Source organism: Glossina fuscipes, unplaced genomic scaffold (assembly GCF_014805625.2).
Source record: "Glossina fuscipes isolate IAEA_lab_2018 unplaced genomic scaffold, Yale_Gfus_2 3, whole genome shotgun sequence".
NCBI classification, from domain to species: domain Eukaryota; kingdom Metazoa; phylum Arthropoda; class Insecta; order Diptera; family Glossinidae; genus Glossina; species Glossina fuscipes.
Window position 1 is genome coordinate 9054181 of NW_023998417.1, and position 19943 is coordinate 9074123.

A 19943-nucleotide genomic window follows, 5' to 3' on the forward strand; every position below is an offset into this window, starting at 1 on the left:
ATTACACTGTCGTTTCTTCGCGAATCGCAGTGCAATCGCGGACAACATAGGCCTGAGTTCATTGTTTATGAAGTGTACAGTATTTTATGGCCGCTGAAGTGACGTTTTTCACATATTATGAAGCTTCGTTTTGCTTTTGTGGTCTCATGTGATTAATTTAATGTCTTTGCAGCCAACTTTCGGTGGTGAACTTTTCTTTTTTTTTTTTTGCTTCTTTGTACTTCTTTTAGCTTAACTTTACTGATGTAAAACTGTGATATGTTGTGGTGCAGAGTTTTTTTTGGTTAAGCAAAAGATCCTAATTTCTCAAATTGGGACCTAATAAAATCTGCATGGGGTCGGGCAAAGAGGCTAAGCCTTAGAGGTCGCCAAAAGTCAAAACTGTCTTTTAAGGTAAAAAACAAAATTGACAAATAACATCTTCCTGCTGGTGTCAGTGTAGAAGGCTCGGCATTTTGGGCATGGGGAACATAAAACAATGTTTGTTGGACAGAGCATTTGTTCAAAATCCTGACAGATACAGCCAAGCCAAGCAATAGGTGCAAAGAATACCTCACTGCTGCCGATATCCGGCCAATTACTGTGTAATACGGACATCGGGACGAAGCTCTCCAAACTCTCTCACGGCAACAGGCTCAGATACTCATGCGAGTGAGTGTAAAACTCTCGATATCCTTGAGCATCGGCGTGATGTGTGCCTATATTGTGCTTGTGTATAGGTACGTCCGAGGGGAATGTGCTACAGAGATAAAAGGGATTTATCCACTAATTAAGTCCTTTTGTCGTGAAGGTATCTACATACCGCGTTACACAATATTGTAACTCGTCGCTCTTTAATCATGTCGCCTCCCGTCGGGACGTCCTACGTGCAATGGTCTTTCCTATCGTATCTGAAGTCGATAAGTCGAACGTTGACAAACACCACTACCTCTCTCCATCCGTATCTTTCTATAACCTTTCGTGACCATTGCCGTGCCCACACATATAGAGAATCTTTTCTAAAATCTAAGATCTTTTAAAATTACCCTTTTAATTTACTCTGTCACGGCACTACGATCTAATAGGTTTTAGATTCTCCATGGATATGTACACTTTTCCATTTGTCTATTGCTGATAGAAATTCTCTTGCAACTTACTATAGAAAGTGAGAACTTAGTTCATATATTTATAGGTGATCCTCGTGGGGGAAGGGATTAAATAGAATAAGTCCACCCGTAGAAACTTAGCGAATATACATTTTAAAGTCTTCGCATCAGTATCTCATCGAAATTATTTCGTTCTCTTTTCCAACTATAGGCTCTCGTCTTGTGTGCTTATTTAGAAAGTGCTCAGAGAAAATTGCTTCTAGTTCCATTCATTCTCATTTGTAATAATATTCATGTCAACAATTCCACCAACAACATTTCTTCTCTAATTTTTTTGAACCTATTTGCTTGTAGCATACATTTGAAGTAAGCAAAATATCTAAAGGATTGTAATAAGCCTTTAATTGCGTAGCGTGCTAGTGTACGGTGCATAATATTACTTGAATGCCTTTTTCATTTAATTACAAAGCTTAATAGGAGGGTGGGGGAGGGGAGGGGGAGGGGGTCCCCAGCATTTAAGAAGGTGGTGGGTATTCAAGATTCGGTTCAAGACGAATATATATATAGTTTTCTCATTTGTTTTATCGATTTTCGCGTACAACATTTTGATTTTTTTCGTAAATTATTTTCGTAGCTTTTCATTTAAGTTTGCATGCAATGCTGGCGGCTGCATACATTTTTAATTTTTTAAAGCTAACAAAATAAAACAATTTATAAATTCGTGAGTCTAACATTATAGCTTAAGATACATTATATAATTGTGAGATTACCTCCTTGATGAATATGAAAAGAACTTGGACAAATTATGCGTTAAATGGACGCAAAGATATCCAATAATAATAAGAGATTTATGACATGGTTTATACAGAGGATACAATATTGCATATGAGAGGATTTTCTCTTTTTTTAACGCGACAAACGCGAACATAACAAATATCATTACTTTCCTTGCAGTAATCGTGATCGATTATGGAATTTGATGGACGTTTGCAATAGTTATTGCAGTAGTAGTCTTTGATAAGTTGAAATGTGACAAGAAATTAAAACCAATTTCACGGACTCGCCAAGCAACGGAGTAGGGACGGGAATATTAAGAAGAGTTAAGCCTGCGCTTCATTTCGGAGGGGAGACGAAATAAATTAATGATCTTGTAATAACGTGGAGTGACGTGGAAGGAAAAACGGAGGCATATAAGCATCCGTGTCAATTACAAATTTTTATTGTGGTACCGTCTCCCTTATAAAGGGAACTTAAACGCCTTCTTCGGTTACCGTTAATGATGTAGGGTGACATGATTTCTTTTTTGCTTTGGAAAGACGATCGAAATGTTTTTTAACATCGAACTCGTAACATTGAACTTTTCTTACATTTTACTATATGACTATTGACTAAACTACTTTCCATTATTGGGCTGTTTTATGCTTTATAAGAGACTTTTACTTTCTTTTTCGAATTTAGGAAAAATTCACTCATATGTAAGATTGGGAAAATCGGATACGAAATCAATTTCATAATGAATAAAATCTTATGAATTCATTAAAAAAATGTATAGACGTACTCGTACATATACATATACATACATATATATATATATATATATATATATATATGTATATATATAGAAATGTACAAGAGAATATGATAAAAGTTACCATGAATTAATAAGAAAATTGAATATTTTGTCCTTTAATAAGAGGCAACAAAAAAAAAAAACAAACATAATATGCTATACACAAAATATTTGATGCAATATAACCAAAATTTTAGGCAATGTTTGCCAGCAGTATACCGGAAATAATTGAACTTGTTGGTAGTGGCAATAAATATGGCGGCGAACTTAAAAGAGAACACGGAAAGAGGTAGATTATGTTAAAAAAAAAAAAAAAAAAAACAAAACAAAAAAAATTATTAAATAAATAAAGATAAAGAAAAACAGACTTCCATCACAACTCTGACATAACTATCATCCCTTAAAACTGGCATTTTGTAATAATGCAATAACCATCAAAATGTAAACATATGTTAAATGTGTAATTCAAACATATATATATATATATATATACTTATATTATCCCCTATAGATGTTCTTCATTTTTTTTTTTTTCTTTCGGTTTAGTATCTTATGTTGTTTTCAAATTATTTTTAATTTCATTTTTGAGACCATTTTTTTTTTCCCTTTCATCATAACGAGGCTTGAATTATCTTTTTTGTTGTGATTTGCAATTTGCAAAAAAAAAAAAAAGAAAAAATTCCAAGGCAATCATTTTGGATGTAATCCAAGACTAATAACATACATCATTTGTGGCACACTTTGCCATCGAATCAGATAATTCCGGCCCGAAATTTAATGAGTTCCCTTGGCATTCAGTTAATGTAAATGTTGACAATATTTTCATAATTCTTTTCATGTAATGTTTCTAAAATCATTCACACGAGCTTGAAGTTAAGCTTAATAACGTTGCAATAATTTTGCTTATTTAATAAATTGATTTATTATTTATTTATTTATTTTCTGTTATCATCAATCCACTAAGACTCAGGCAAATAGCTTGGGGTAGCGTCATACATTAATATATATATATATATAAATATATATTAATATATATATATATATATATATATATATATACTTACATTATGTGACATTCACTTAGTTTATTTTATGAATAGTTTTCATACATTCATACATTCATACATTTTTTTTTTCCTACCATTTGTTTTTTTTTATTGTTTTTTAAATAACTGCTTTTTAATTGTATGATATATGTGTGTTATGTATATTTGTAACATTTAAGTAATTTTCACTTCGGTATTTAAAAAAAAAAAAAAAAAAAAAAAAAACAGAAAAAAGAAAAACTAAATTTAAATTTATCAATGATTATCATTTCGTAAATAGAAAAAAAACAAAAGAAGAAAAATAAGAATTAGATCGGCCGGCCTTATATTGAGAACACATTCAAGCAAGTCTTCGTAATTGTCTTATTTTTTAGAACTTTGCTCTTCTTTGCTTAGTACTTTGCATTCTGTTACTTTCCCGTTATAGACATTTCGTTAAATAAACGTCGGTTAACAGTATCGATTAACTTCGTTTCGCAAATCCCCAAATCCCATTATGAGTTTTACTGCTCTTCTTCATTTTATACTGTCCGCATACAATTTCAATTTACGTTAAGCTATTATTATATAAGTGACTTAACTCACATCCAAACAGCTTAGCTTAACTTTGCTGATCATTTATCTCATAGAAAAGGGAAAGGAAACTACTTATGGAAATTTGTCTCTCATTCAATGCGCTGTCTTGTGCAGTCAGGCATTGACATAGGAAGCTATATGGAAAAATATCGGGTGAAGCGTATATTATGCTAGTTAAAGTAAGCTTTTAGGCGTTTTTTCCCACGCTATTTGATTGTGAATATTGAGAGAATTCCAAAAATTGAATTGTGAAAATAGGCTAAATTCATTCACAAAAATCCGCCCATTATATCTAAAGTCCCTGAATGTTTAGGAGAAACTGAAAATATCAAGTTTTCACAGCAATTAATTGGCGATGTAAGCCAATTGTGTATATTAAATGCCTTTCTAGAATTTTCTCCAGCCACAAGAATTCACTCCTTATGATAGTTTTAAGAAAATTCTCACGTAATATCTCCGATCTAGTTGCTGTTATGGTCATAACCTAGTAATCAACCTAGTTCGGTTTAGGTTATTGCGAATTATATTACGGATGCTGAGCTAATCAATCAAGTCGTAGTTTTCCATTTCCCGTATCTCGGCGCATTTCATTAAAAATCTTGTCTTCGATTTGTTTGATTAACAAACGTACAGAATTTTTACGAATTTATGACAAACTATTGAAATTTTTCCTTGCCTTGCTTGTCTTTAATGGCCTTTAAATAAATAGCCGCCTGATCCAGTTAATTAATTAACTAGCGCTCTTATCGTTTCCTCTTCATTTATCGGTTCCATTTATAGCTGATATTTTCTTGCAATATACCTTACGAACACATTGTAGGGAGATTATTAGTCGCAGAACATAAACACTTCCAAGCGGAGCAAAGGAGTTGAGAAAGTAATCCATCTCCTTTACTGGGACATCAGTAGATACAAAATTCCAAAATATTTTGTCAGAAATTCTTCAAAAATTGAGAATTTGAACACGGGGACACAAGCCGTGCTACGTGCTACGCGCTCGGAAATTGTAACCCATTTCGAAATTTGATTTGCTTCCTCTAAGTAAGTCTTAGCTGTTTGTTAATCGATACATAGATGGATACATAACTCAATGAATTATTTGTTATTCCACAAAATATTGGGTTGTTCGAAAAATTATTTTGTGTTTTTTTTTTCTTTTTTTGACCTCATCAATTCTTGTTCTGCATATTGAATCAACTAATGCTTTCATTCTATTGTCATCAGATCGAGCTGGCGTCATGCATTTGCAACGCAACTAAATGTCATAAACCAATTCTGGCATTAGCGTTCTGTCAAGGCATCACTCCATACACATGCAATGAATAGAACTTTTGTCGAATTTTGCAGAAAATACTGCTTTTGGTTTTCCAAATTTGATAACGAACGGAACAAAATCAATTCCACAGAATCAAACAAGCTTTGTCACAAACAATTCTTACTTGGCGGCCAGTGGTCATCTGTCAATATATATAATGGCGATTTCAGTGTTGAGTTGGCTGTCAAAAAACGGTAAAAATTTTCCGAACAACCCTTTATAAACCGAAAAAATTCCCTATTGTTAGCTGTTATGCCTTAATGTTTGACCCAAATCGATCTTCGGACCTAAACATATTAAATATGTATAAATGTACGTGTATGATTTTAGAGTATCAATTCATTTCACTTATTCAATTCATAGTCATTTAGATGCTCATAGGCATTTGAATCTAACTAAAGTTTTGTCTACGGTTAGGCTCAATATAATTTCGACAAGCTGATATGTTATTGCGCTTTGCTTCTCATGCCATCTTCATAAATAGATACTAAGCAGATATTTAATTTAAGCTATTGTAGATGAAGCATTGAACAAGCGCGACAAACTCCATGGTGTACAAGATTTCATCACTGCACATTTATATGAAATTTTCAAATTGTTATCATATATTATATTATATTATATACAAGACGTTATGAAAGCGAAAACATATAACATAATCGAAAAATCCCAAAAATTATATACAATAGCCATTCGATATCTTAAGCTAGTGGAGGGCAATATATGTAATTATGCTGATTAAGCGATGAACCCTTTTTTTATGTGTAATATTGTTGCGTCTAACTTCAATAGGCTTTATGAGGCGTAATTTATCTGCAATAATAATAATCTGATATCATCTCAGAATTATTTTTGAAAAATGTACTAAGGATTTTTAATAATTGAAAGGGTGCCATTTACTGCATTTATATACATATGCAGCATAATAGATTTCTTATATGCCTCCATGTCTGAAGAAAATAAATAGTCTCAAGTTGTTTGCAATCTAATTGCTTGAACACCTGATTCACCACACCAGCTTGGAACAGGTGCTAGCCAGCGTCTTCAGTTTGAAGACGTAATAGCGCTGGTAGCCGCTCCATATTGACGACCAAGAAACGAATTGGTTCTAGTACTTTCTTCGGTTAAAATATTTTCTCTTCTATCATGAATTTTGTTCGAAACCAGAACAATCATCTCTCTTAGCTAGTTGCATGCCTAGTGAATAAAGCGAGAATAGTTGTATAGTTCCTGCTCTTCCTGGTTGTGATCACATAGCTGAAAGTTAACTTTCGCTTTCGTTTTCAACTAATTAGCAAACACAACCGATACGAAAAACAAAAGTTACATTATTCAAATAAATCGTCCCAAAGGTGTTTGTAGACGTTATGGTCCGATAGGTGTTTGTAGACGTTATGGTATGATGCAAAATATAAAAACTATATAATTTTCTTCGGCTATGAATTTTGCCCTGTAACTTTGGTAAAGGCTGACAGAACTGACCTTGTCATGGACCAATATAATTATAATTTTATCAATGTCTTGCTCGCTTTATTTCTCTTCCTTGGACGTTCAAGTAGAGCATTGAAAGAATTGAAAGCAATAGTATAACGCCGTCCTATATCCGATTTACATTCATAAATACAAATTTTTAGATTCGTTCAATTAAATTTAAAGTTTGCATACCGAGAGCATTTTTCCTAACCGAAATCTTACAATGTCAACTGACACTGTTTCGATGCTCCATCTTTTTTTTGCATTATCTTATGATTTTTATTTAAAAGCATAGTCAATAAATAGATTTATTAAGGGATCAAGTCAATCAATGAATTAAAATTAAGCAAAATTGATGTACACTTCACATACACATGCAGTCACTTAGCAAGTAGTTCTCTATACATGTTGTATGGTATTGCGCTTTATATGTTGATAACTCGTCCAAGTTACGCTTTTTAAGAAAACTCTTAATTAGCTTATGCATATTCTGCTTTTTAATATTGTAACATTCTTTTTTTAAAAGCAAAAGGGAAGGCAAAAATCAGCTGTCCCTGCTTTCTTCTTCGTCGCTTTCTAGTGCTCATTAAAAGTTAGTTAGTGTCAGATTCAGTTTTCAGACAATAATAAGAGTTGTAAGATCTATCCGGATCTATCAGAGGAATGGACATGCTCTTCATCAACATAAAATTTCATAACATACTGTATGGTATAAGAAGTAGGATTTGTATTCATGTCAGTAGATCTTATTTCTCGGTCGCGGATATGAGAAATAAAATTTCTCTGTCGGTAATTTTGTTTTATTTATTTTTATTTATTTATTGTCTACATATATTTTTAATATATAAATTTACAAAGTATGAATTTAAAGAAGGCTGCTGAGTAACTTAGATCGTACGCTTGCTTGAGCTTTGAACCAGCGACCTCTGAGTTGTTTTCCCTACTCGGCTACTCATGCGGTTATGCGGTCATTTTTTTTGTATTCGGCTAATCTGTCACACGTTTTTAAGGTCTTCTAACTATAATACATTTTATGTTATATATGCCTTTAGGAAGCCCATTCCTCTCTCTCTCTCTCTCTCTGATAGGTATAACAACTATCGAAAATGGCATAGAAAACCGCATCTTTTCCGTTATATTCGTAGTATAAGCGCAGAAATGTAATGTGAATAATCGCGATGGTTCGATATTGAGAAAAAATTAGAAATTAGAGCAATCTAACAACTAACAATCGATAGCAAACATCAATGTCAAGTGTAGCCCTCTATAAGTTCGGAGAAAATTAAATGCGATCTTCAGGAGGGATTCCCATTATGGCGAATATATTCAAACGTGTTTTTTTTTTTGGTTGAATTCCTTTTGTTTTAGTTGGTTGTCCATCGTCAATTAATTCAAATCTTGTCTATATAAAGTGAATTGTTTATTCGACTATAGAAAATGCGTACAAGTTAATTCGTAGACTTTTTCCCAACTCCCTCAAATTATATAACACCCAAGTAAATGGCGGGCTCTTGCGTTAATTCAATTGAATTTTGTATTGGTATATTATGGATCCAATGAACTTGTGGCAAGTGCTGACATAAAAATTGTTCATTAAAAAAAACCCTTTAAAAATTTAGAAGGAACACGATGCCAAATAAAATTTTATTATTTTGTGGCAGCGTTTTGTGCCGGAAGAGTTGTGATCGAAACACAAGAATAATTGCTTGAATCGGTATTGTTTGAGGCTTTATTTATGACGATTTTAACAAATTAAGATCACTTGCGAGAAGATGTTGATTTAATATCTGACAATTTCACTGGCTCAGTCCAATATGATGATGGTCTTGAACTCGCACAGTTAAAGTTACACTATACACTATATCAGCTAAAATTTGGACATCGAAAGAGTTTTTGGTAGGCTTTCGTCACGAAAACTATGTAAGGGCCTGAAGGAATAAGTTTTGAGACGATTGTTATCGAATGATATATGTATATATACGGATTATGATGATCTTATTGTGCCAAAGAATAAATAGCAACAGTATGTGAGCCTAAAGAAGAAAGAAGCGATTAAGTTGCGTCAAATAAAATAAATAGGTTTTGTAAAATATTGCATGAGTATTGAGTTCACGCTTAATGTGAATATGTGTTAAAAGCGATTTATATAAGTTTGTGTTTAGTCGATTTGATATGGGGAACTTGCGAATTAGTCAGTGGATTGATTGTTGTAAGCATGGAATTGTATTGTCTGCCAAATTCAAGACACAAGAAATGAACGGAAAATATATCAAAAGTCTGTTGCTTCTTGTGGATGGAAATATATTGACCCTTATACGGTCATAGACGGCGATATATTTTTTAAGTTAAGCGATACATTAAACTGCCAAATAAGATTTTACTACACAGGGGGCGTCGCGACAAAAGTTGTACAATTTTTAAATTCGTTCGTAAAAATTGAATTAATTCTTAATCACCTCTATCTGTGAACTTTCTTCTTATACAGCTTGAATAATATATGAAAGAAAAATCGTCCGTTTAATCCGAACAGTTATTTGATCCAAATTTTTTAGCATAATTATCTAAGTTGCTTATCATGCAAAAAATAAGTGATTGTTCGTTGAAGAAGAATCACTTGATTTACCTGAAATATATCTGTCAGCTAGCTATACATCTTGTGCAAACAATTTATCGTTCGTGAAATGAACGCAAACTGAACTGAGTGTTATCGAACAGAGGAGAGCGGAAGAGATTACTTTTTGAATACATATTGTTTTTCCTTGTCCTTGCTGTCTTTACTGTTTTTACTCTTGTGATAATTGCATTCCATTGCAAGACCTCTTAGGCGATATCAAGCATTTAGTCCCTTCACGATAGCAAGCTTATTGAACTAAAGCTTAGTCGTGCGAAGAAATTTAAAATTGATTGTCAATTTCTCTTGTGGGAATTCACAATTCAAGGGGTCCTGCGCTATATGAAGCATTGGATTCTCGCCCCGAAAAGAAATGCATTGTAGTGAACTTTAGTCGCACGATTCGGAATTGAGTTATTTTTGTAAAGCTGGTATATGGATATAAGATAGAAATTTCCATCTCCATTCAACATACCAAAAAAAAAAAAAAAAAAAAAAAAAAGAGAAATTTAAAAAGCACGTAAGCTGCAAGTATTCGTAGAGAAGATTATTAAATTAATTTTAAAGCCTTCATGCTCACCTAAACCTTGATATCTACTTAATAATTCAGACAAATGTTGGATGAAATTCTTGTTTAATTTGGAATAAATAGCCATCGTTCTGTATGCAATTAGTTTGCAAAAAAGTTTCAAAGACCGATACCGGTTTATTTTGATTTCGTAATAAAAATAAATTTTATTAATTATTCATATATTCACCACCAATGAAAAGGGGGGGAGAATGGCAGTAAGTAAAAATAAAAAACCAAAAAAAAAGAAAACGAGCATTACTGACTTTTGTATGGAAGAAGATATGTCATGGACTTGCTAAAATACTATCTGTGTGTTTTTTTCCTCACAAATGTCAAAAAATTGAGATAAATATCGTAAGCGTTGTTGTAAGGTCGTAATGGAGCGAAAATCAAGGTGATCCATTTTGAAAATGCGCCCACAAATATTGTGGTTAAAAAAGTACACGGAACAAAACGAAAAGTATAATGAACAGATAAACTAATATATGATACGGGTCCTGGGTCCCGGGTCCCGGGTTCCGGGTTCCCAATCGATATATAAGATTTTTGATAATAAAATAAATAAAAATTTTGATGGAATCAATGATGAGGTGGTGGTGAATATCCGAGAATCGCCTAAAGGCGACTATAACTTTCTTTGTCAATGGTTTAAGAATGAAAAGATTATTACAAAAATATATGAAAATATCAGTTGTAAGGATATGCAAAAAGAATTATACATATATGTATATATTCAATATAATATAGGCTGTGTTCGCTAGTTGGATTCCAGAAATCACAGAACTGGCCGCTCAAAGAAGTAAATATGGTGGAACTTATAACAAGGATCCTAGAAAAAGGTACACACCATTACTACTATCTACAACCACTGTCACCACAACAACAGCAACCACAACCACAACCACCACTAAAAGGCAGCTGTACCGGCTTTTCTTTAAAAAAAAAATAAAAATAAAAATAAAAAAAAATAAAAAAATTTACATATGCAAAACACATAAATTCTTCTCAAATATATTTCTTTGTAATCATTTTTTCATTTTTTTTTTATTTTTTTTATTTTATTTTTCTACTCTACTTGATTTGACCGTATTTAACATTTAACTTTTTTTACCTTCTTTTCCCTGCATTTAAATTAATGATATAATTAATTAATTAATTAATTAATTGCTTTATTAAATACCCAAAGATGATTGATTGATTGATTGGTTCCCTTTATCATTTTTTTGTTTTTTTTTTTTATGTTTCATTTATTTATTTATTTATTTATTTTTTATTTTGTAAATAACAGTTTTTAATCAATATGTTTTATTTCTTTGTACTTATGTATCATTTTTCCTCTATTGACATAAATAATTTTTTTTTTTTTTTGAAAGTGAATTATATATAGAAAAAGTTGCTAATAAAAATGAGTAGTGACGAGTGCAGAGGAACGGATTAATATATAAAATTCAAAAGAAGAAGGAACAATTTGAAAGGAACAAAAAACAAAAATTACTACTACTACTACTACCACTACTACTACTACTACTACTATTACTAAGCGTTATTTTCGTAAAAGGCTTTGATTTCTTGGCGGCATGTGTGTTGTAACTGTTATTGTAATTATTTTTTTTCTTGTTTTTCTCTTAAAAATTTATTTTTCGATATATTTTTGAAAAAAAAAATTCATCCAATTAATTGATCGGTCTACAAAATGTGATATAAATTCTTTTTTTTTTTTAATTTTGATTTCTTACGTATATTATACGTTTATACTTTCCCGTATACATCATCATTATAGTTATTGTAGGTATTTCCCATTTTTTTCCCCTCTCTTTTCCTTAATATCGATTGACATGCAACCAAACATAAATATCTATTAAATTTTTTTTTTTTTTTTAAAGTGTTTTAATCATATTACAAATTTTATGTATGAATTGATAAATTAATAAGATAATCTTTTAAAAAATTCTCTAGTGGTTCACGGTTAAATCAATAGATTTTATCTAGCATTGTGTATCGAAAAATCAAATGCTTTTCATAATTACTTTTTTATTATTTTTTTTTTTAATTTTTTATCGGTGCACTACCTTATTAGAGAATTGAGAAGAACTGCTGCTTTCAAGAATTTCTTTTCTTTTATATATAATTTTTTTTTTTTTTATTAAAACTTAAACTGTAGGCTTTAAATGAAATTTATCGATAAAATTTATGATTAACATGCGATGGATCTCTGAGTTGCAGGCATCATGCGTCCAAATAAACATGCGCTTGCGCTATATCTTTTCTGTTGCTCGCCAACTATTGTTAAAATTTCTATTTGCATTTTTTAAGAGTCTGTGTTTTATTAGCGCTTATGTATATAATCATATAAGCAAACTATAAACGGAAGGACTTAAGAAAGAGCGAGCAACCTTTTTTATACTTACTGATTCAAAATTATATTTTGATAGCTTGTCTGTCCATCTGTCCGCCTTATATTCTTGTGATAGAACCTACACGTCGGAATCTTTGAGATATTTTAATGCAATTTGGTACACGAACGTGTTAGGACCCAAGGATCGGACTACTTCTTCGACCATTTCCTGTCCAAAGTTTTTTTTTTTTTGAAAAATCGGTATTTGAGTTATTGCAGGGTGCCGTGACTTATCATACTTTTATTTGTTTGTTTTCAGTATTTTAGTGATAAGTTTAATGATAAAAATCTGACAACTGACAAGCAGAGAGAACAAGCTTGACTATGGTTTCAATCTAGCCATGGTATTATTAGTACCACAATAAAAAAAAAAGTTTTTCAAAATACATTTTTCGACAATTTTTAAACACGCGCCAATTATAGATCTAAAATTTAATACAATTAAGTATTTATCCCAGTTTCATTATTAAATATTGATATGAAATTACGAATATATATAAAGATTCGCCGCTAATCGACTGTGGCTATTTTATCTGCTATTGTTTTTAAGTCTACTCTAGGATGGTAGAGTAATTAATTGAATTGATATTTGTAGACGTAGTCGGTTGAAAGAGATCAAAATAGTTTAATTTTTTTTTTTTTTTTTCATTGTTTCAGGTTCAATTAAAAATCAATAAAATCGGTCCACATATTTTTAACTAATAAGCTGAAATGTCCAATTTATAATATTGTTTCTATCGAAGATATCTTGGAAGCGTTTTCTTATAAACGCTATATGTTCGGCTATATTCCAGGAGTCCAGTAACGTGTTCGTCGGCTATTTGGCAATTGAGTTAATTATACTTCGGACATATAAGTTTTATTTTACATCATTGCTCCCTTATCTAAAGTACGTTACAATTACGTGGCAGGATGCTTAGACTTATCTAAGTTAGTTTTATTACATAATTCCGATTTTCGATTTAAAAAAAAAAAAAACAGTTGCTAGTGATGGGTATCAAAATGCTTCATCTATTCCCAATATACTTTGTTTCATAGTTAATTTTTTTTCATGTGACAAAAAGAGATCGAAATTTGTCTATTGAAAGAAATTAAAAAAATTAAGAAACTTAGAGAAACATTTCATTGTTATACCCTAACAAGTAGAAAGACTCAGCTCTTGTTATATCGATTTTTGAATCGATTTAAATTTGTCTGTTCGTCTGTGCGTTTGCTAGTCTACCCATTCGTACGCCTTTTTTTTTCTTATGTTAGCACCTACAGGTCGCAAATTTTTGGTATATTTTCATGAAATTTGATAGATCTACGCGTTTTGGCCCAAAAAAGACAAATACTATTGGAAATGGTTCAGATTGAATTAATGTTTGATTTTGAAAATTCGTTATATAAATGGTTGAGGGGTGGTGTAGGGTATTCAATGGTGGGCGTTACTCGCGTTTTTGCTTATTTTTAAATCATATGCGATGATAATAATAGTAGGCTTTTAGTTTTTAATTTGTTTTTAATTAAACATATATGTTTTTAAATTATTTTTAAATATATTTACATATAAATTCATTGTGATTATAAGAGAAAGGTAATCAATCAACACAAAAACATGTTACCAGAGAAATCGATGAATTCCAGATTTTAATAAAAAGTCGCGAAGACGAAAAAAAAATCACCGGCATTCGTGATTCGAACTATAAATTGAAACGAATTGACTAAAGTAAAGTAAATGAAACCGCAAAAAATGAAAAAAGAAAAGAAGATAAGTAAAAATAGAAGAAAACATTTTGATAAAAGCTGAATATTCAATTAATTTTTATTTCTCTCTCTCTCTCTCTCTCTCTCTCTCTCTCTGTTTTTGAATGAAAAATTATTTAATAACATATGTTGTAATATTTTCTTGCCCACACATAAACAGCTTTTGAATTATTTTTATCTTTTTTTAATTTATTATTACGAGCGCTCGTTTTCAACATAAAAAAAAATTCAAAAAGAATTTCTGAACTTCTTTACTTTGTATTTTTTGAAGGAACTAACTAACTCCCTTCTTGTAGGTCTTGAAAGCTAGAAGTCATTATTTTGTATTTCTTTTCAAAACTAAGCAAAAAGTTCAATTACGGTAAAGGATTTTCCAAAAAAAAAAAAAAAGAAAAAACAAACCCTTTTCTTTTTTTTTTAAACAATTAACCGCCAAATTTCTATAGCGAATAAGAAGAAATTTGTTATTTTATTATAACTTGTGACAAATATAACACAAGAAAATCTTTTGCTATTTTGCCTTTAAACTTAGTTTGTAAAGTAAAAACAATTTGCTTTATCCCCCATTAATCAGTATACTGTCTGTCATTGAATTGAATACCATATACCAAATAGGTACGTGTGCCTAGAATAACTAAATATTATTTCGGTTATATAAAAAAAAAAAAAAAACGATTCAATAAATAAATAATAGAATAAAACATTATTCTCTGACATAAAAATCCTAGTTTTTCTCTTTAATATATTTATCTTATGTATGCTTCCTTAATTTTTTCCTTTGTTTTTTGTTTTTTTTTTTTTTTTTTTTTGATTTATTATAAATTAATTTAATCCCTTTTTTAGCTCATATTTCTCAGTGCTTTTATTTTTTTATTGTTTAAATTCTTTTTTTCTTATGAAACTTACTTACTGCGCACACGTATATCAGTTCTTAGAGTAGTCGTGCCTTTTATAAAAACCGTTCGTTGGTTCGTTTGTTTGTTTGTTTGGCTAGCTTTAAAGTTGTAAACCTGAAAAATACGAAAAAAGCAAAATATAAAAATAAATAGAAGAAGAAACTAAATATTTTTTATTATTATTATTATTTTTTTGTTTTTCTTTTCTGTTTTTTTTTTTTTTTAACATATATATAAAAAGTCTCTCTGTCTCTTTCAAGCATCGTTTTTTTTTTTTTTTTTGTTGATTGCAAAATTTGTTTATTCAAACCGTTGTTACTTTGAGTTCGTTTTGCTTGCACAGACTGTATGCCGCAGCCACGCAAAATTTTTGGGTAAAACAAAAACAAAAAAGAAAAAACTTTAAATATTAAAAAATCATTTTTAGAATACTTTGAGTAAATAGTTGATAATGAAATTTTTTTTTAGGCGCATTATATACATACTTTTATGTATATATATGTATGTACATATATAAAATTATTCTTGCGTTAATTTTTAGACACGTTTGTAGTTTAGCAATCATAAATATATTTTGACTTTTGTTATAATAATAAAATAAAATTTCTTTCAAAAAAAAAAGTTCTCGCAATTAAGCACAATCTTCTTTTATCAACCGTACTATATGAAATTTACACGACAAGGCACGCACATACAAACACACATACACACACAGAAACACACAAAGCCAAACATGCATACATACATACATAGATACACGAATAGAAATTAAATGCATAATCATTGTTAAGAATTTTTTTCATTTTTTCCTTCTTTCATTTTATTCTTCTTCTTTTGATAATGAAAAAAAAAATTTTTTTTGATTAAAAATTGTTATTAAATAAATTATTACAAACGATAGGGAAACGCACATGTCTCCAAGAAGTTACTCTTACCGCCTATTCCGCTCATTTTAAATATATATATATATATATATTTTTTAAAAAACATGTCAATTTCATATTTAACGATATAATTATATTGTTCTTATTTCTGTTGTTGTTGTTTTTTTCTCTCTTATTTTTAATATCTGAAGTGAAAAAATGTGAAGAAAAACGTTTTGGAAAATAAAATAAATATAAAATAGCGTCGGGCTTAGTAACTGTACACGCATCGGCATTTAAGATGCAAAGCGCGATACGAGTATATGTAATCCCCATTATATATAGCGGAAGCTTGTAACGTCCAAGTAGACTTACGAGATTTCTCTTAAGGAGCCGAATAACTGTTTTATTCAGAGGAGAGAGCTGTTAGTTATGTCTTCGAAACTTTTTCTTTAAGCTAGTGGCTGACATAGGTTAGACAATGCATAGGTCGAGAAGAATAAGTAAATTTTTACTCGACAAGTGTTGTGTGTATATACTTACGAGCAACATGATTTAATTGTTGCCGCTCTAAGAAGAGGCTAAACTTTTGGTTATCTTATTCTTGGCGCCTTTTTTTACAAACTAAACTTTTAAAAACCTTGAACAATGATCTTTAGAGAAACAAAAGCTTCAGCTATGTTAAATAATTGTCTTACAATCTTGATCGGGTATCGATAGACCGATCCTTTGGCAGAAGGTCAATTAAAGGTCAATTTTTAAAATCCTTATTCCAAATTTTGTTTTTACATATGGTTGTTAACAATACTTTCAATATTGGCAAAATGCCATCAAAGGACGCAAAAAGCACCGTCTGTGTAGGCAAAAGTTAGTTCCATGTAGCAATCGTTATGTAAAGAAAGTTCGCCTTGACTAAAAGAATTGTTTCTAAGTAGTATAGTGTGGAGGAATTACAAAAATTAGAAGCAGCGATAATAGTTTGTTAGCGGAACAGGCTCAAATACAATAATTTTACAATTTTCTAATGGAAACTCAGCCAAGTCTATACTACGCGCATTATTTAAATTATCTGAAATTGTGAGCATTATATGCTTGTCTTCTTTACTTTGTACTTATTTAATTTAATTTATAATTACACTCTACACTACTTGTGGAACAAGAGTGTATTAAGTTTGTGTGGATCTGTGCAACAGCCAGAAGGACTTGAAATAGGCTCGCCTTTTTATTACCGTGATCAATTCTGAATCACTTTCTGAATCGATTTAAGCTTGTCTGTCCATCTGTCCTTTTTTGTTTTTTTTATCTGCAACCTACAACCTACACTAACGTGTTTGCGGCGAACGCTATTGAACATAAATCGAACTAAGGCCTTATTTTGAGAAATCGGTATATGAGTAATTGTAGGGACCTAGTCAACCAGTGTTTTTATTTGTTTTCAAACTAATCTTTGGGTTATGTGCTATATTATAAAAGTCGAAAATTCTGTTCGAACATGACTACCGCAGTTTCCACAGTCCAACAAAGATTGCCAACAAAGATTGAGTTAACAACGTCCGCTGATTAAAGTCAGTTAGAATATTAGCAAAATTTTGAAATGCGCGATGAACAAAATGAATCCATATAAGCGCGATTTTAATATCTACGTTGAATTGCGACAATTTCGAGCGGTACAATCAATCCCGGGCATTGTATGATTTGCTCTTCAAAAATTATCCATTTTTAGAATAGATGTTGAAACATGTGTTTTAACTCGTGTTATATCTGCTCTTTACATTTATCATTTATTTTAATTTTTATTTGTATTAATTATTAGTTTATTTCAATGGTTTTCACCTCATTTCACATTTCTTTTCGTTTATGGTTCAATGCATATGTATCTGGAGGTAGTTACGGATAATATTTGCGAAAATATTTTTTAACTTTATTTCGCAAAAAAAATCTATCGACTAAGTTTATCTAGATATATATTTAGTTCTGCGCAATAAGTCCCATGTCTCAACACGGATTGCACTGACTTTATGGCTGAGATGTAATTTTTGCCCTGCTTTTTATGAAAGCATTTGCGTCTTGTGCATATCCTTGCTTGTGTCGCGTCGTTCTCCATGAAAGAAAACTCATACGTATATAAAAAATATTTCCTTAGGAGTAAATAAAGTTTACGTCTTAAAAATGTTAATATGATGCAATATGTAATATAAAGTGGAGCATATTTCACTTTAATGATGTTAGCGTTATTTGCTGAGTTTGTTTTGCCTAATGAGACCGAACTTCACTATGCTGAGAATTCCCCGCTATTATGACTTTTGATATGTTGCGCCCACTTTTCTTGCCAATTTCATGACTTGTTGTTGCTAATGTGTAGTACATTTATTAAGTTCGAGAATAAACCATAATATCCCGCGGGCCTGCGCTGTCAAATGGGCCTGCTGTGGCTCCATATTCAGCTCTATCGTCGATGTTGATAGTTAGCCTAGTCTGCATCTTGGTTATTTGAGCTGCGAATATGGCTCAAAGGCATGCATTGTTCGGCGTCTTTATCCTTCAAATTAAGCAGAAGGGCAAAGTTTTTCGCAAATGGCGTTTTACTTATAGACAACCCGTACGTATTCAAGCCTATCAAAAATTGTGTTCGGCACACATTCTAATTTGACATAGCCCCTAATGTTGTCTAAACCTTAACGACAGTGCAGTTTTATTCAGTATCTCATAGTATCGTTTAGGATCACGCCCAAAAAACTGTGAGAGTTAAATCAATGTTGTAGATTCCGCAGCCGCAACGCATGCACTCGCCGGACAACACTTACGAAGGAAAACTGCGTAAGCAAGCACCTTGCAATATGCGTTGACTTAAAATCTGAAAGAAAGGAAGCGATCTTCACTAACGAATGCTGCAACAAATTTTCATGGCTACGCATTCCGGGTAGAAAGAAGAAGTACATAAGAGACGTGAAAGCCAGTTACTATCAAGGATTGTACATCCAAATCGTATTTATCGGGGGAAATAAAAAAATACTTCTGAATGCATGCGCCAAAGAGACATCTCTCTCTTTCTCTCTCTTTCGCTCTCTCTCTCTCTCTCTCTCTCTCTCTCTCTCTCTCTCTCCCTCTCTCTGCAAGGTGCAGTAACCATTCGGCAAACAAGATGAGAAGGTAATATTTGCTTCCCAAGCTTGCAGATGCAACCTTGCACAGTAACAAATAAATATCCCTTTACTCATGCTATATTTTACATATTTATCCTCTCTTCGTATTTCATTATATGTAAATCTTATCTTGAACTGGTTCCCAAACGAAATAAATTCATATTCATACTTTAATGAAAATATTTTATATCATTGCTTTTGGGAAGAGCGAGCATCCTTTTCGGATTTAATATGGGAATCGAAATGTTTGTATCATGGGAAATTGGCTTTTGCGAATAAATTTAATTTTTTTTAACTTAACTCTAATAGTAATAAACTAAAAAATACCTAAATAATTAATTGAATTTTTAAATTTAAGGAATTTCTTGGATTGGATTAATTAAATAAGTCTTTATTATATATAATTGATGTAATCAAATACAGGCAATATTTGCAAGTTGTATACCAGAGATTATAGACTTGATTGGGACAAGAGCCAAATATGGTGGCACTTTAAAAAATGAAAAGGGTCGCAGGTGAGAATTCAAAATTAAAACAAAAAAAATTAAAAAAAAAATTTTAAAAAAAATTAAAAATAACTAAATAAATAAAAAAAAAAAAAAAAAAAACGAAATAAAATAATTAAATTATATTTAATAAAAAAAAAAAATAAT

General features: G+C 31.1%; 1 protein-coding gene across 33 annotated transcripts in view; it reads left to right on the forward strand.

Moving 5' to 3' along the window:
- LOC119635181 (calcium-activated potassium channel slowpoke) overlaps positions 1 to 19943 on the forward strand; it is an 85845-nt gene that overhangs the window by 17645 nt on the left and 48257 nt on the right. For 24 of the 33 annotated variants that reach the window (XM_038029828.1, XM_038029837.1, XM_038029836.1 and 21 more), the window contains one exon: positions 2853 to 2944. In XM_038029828.1, the coding sequence (XP_037885756.1) occupies positions 2853 to 2944 (92 nt within the window). Of the gene's footprint in view, positions 1 to 2852; positions 2945 to 10994; positions 11087 to 19713; positions 19806 to 19943 lie in introns of all 33 variants that reach the window. The other 9 variants (XM_038029839.1, XM_038029838.1, XM_038029830.1 and 6 more) reach the window with 2 other exon arrangements.